Raw genomic sequence first — 531 nt, 5'->3', positions numbered from 1 at the left:
GAGGGTAGATGGCGCTTCTGCGGCAGGTGGTAAACTCTTTCGTGTGCTGCATGATTTTGCGACCACCGAGTCCATTTGCGTCGGTGCGATCGCTGAGAGACTATGCCTCTTGTTACTATTGGTCAAATTGCTCATGTTTCCGAGATGACACGCGTTTCCGGTGTTCTTTGTGTATTGCAGCCCGTTCTCCACGAGACCGACGGTGCTGCCGTGCGTCAAGGCCGGCGACATACCCAACAAATTTTTGGCAAGTGTGCCGGTTGCGCCTGATAACAGTCCCAACTGTTGCAGAAGCAATGAACTATTTTCGGGTCTCATGCCGGCCATGCTGGTCATCAGTCCTACGTAATCGATCCTCGGTTTGTTATCTGGTTTACCATCCGAGTCGGTACAAACGTCACCCACAAACGACGTGCTCGCGCTCGTTACCGATGTTTGTTGATCTATTTTCGCCTTCTTCGCACAAGGACCCTCGTCCTCGCTCGACAAATTCGTCGAGCCACCGGCCAAGTTAGCAGCTGCCACGTTCGC

General features: G+C 53.1%; 1 protein-coding gene across 1 annotated transcript in view; it reads right to left on the bottom strand.

Moving 5' to 3' along the window:
* The window catches only part of LOC100748456 (protein distal antenna-like), a 7,185-nt gene that overhangs the window by 4,508 nt on the left and 2,146 nt on the right, over positions 1 to 531 (bottom strand). The window contains 1 exon segment of the mRNA XM_033320488.1: positions 1 to 531. This exon segment is cut by the window's left edge and continues 311 nt beyond it; it is cut by the window's right edge and continues 63 nt beyond it. Within this exon segment, the coding sequence (XP_033176379.1) occupies positions 1 to 531 (531 nt within the window).

The sequence above is a fragment of the Bombus impatiens genome, unplaced genomic scaffold, assembly GCF_000188095.3.
Source record: "Bombus impatiens unplaced genomic scaffold, BIMP_2.2 scf_0318, whole genome shotgun sequence".
NCBI lineage: Eukaryota > Metazoa > Arthropoda > Insecta > Hymenoptera > Apidae > Bombus > Bombus impatiens.
This window is presented reverse-complemented; position numbering and strand designations above follow the sequence as displayed.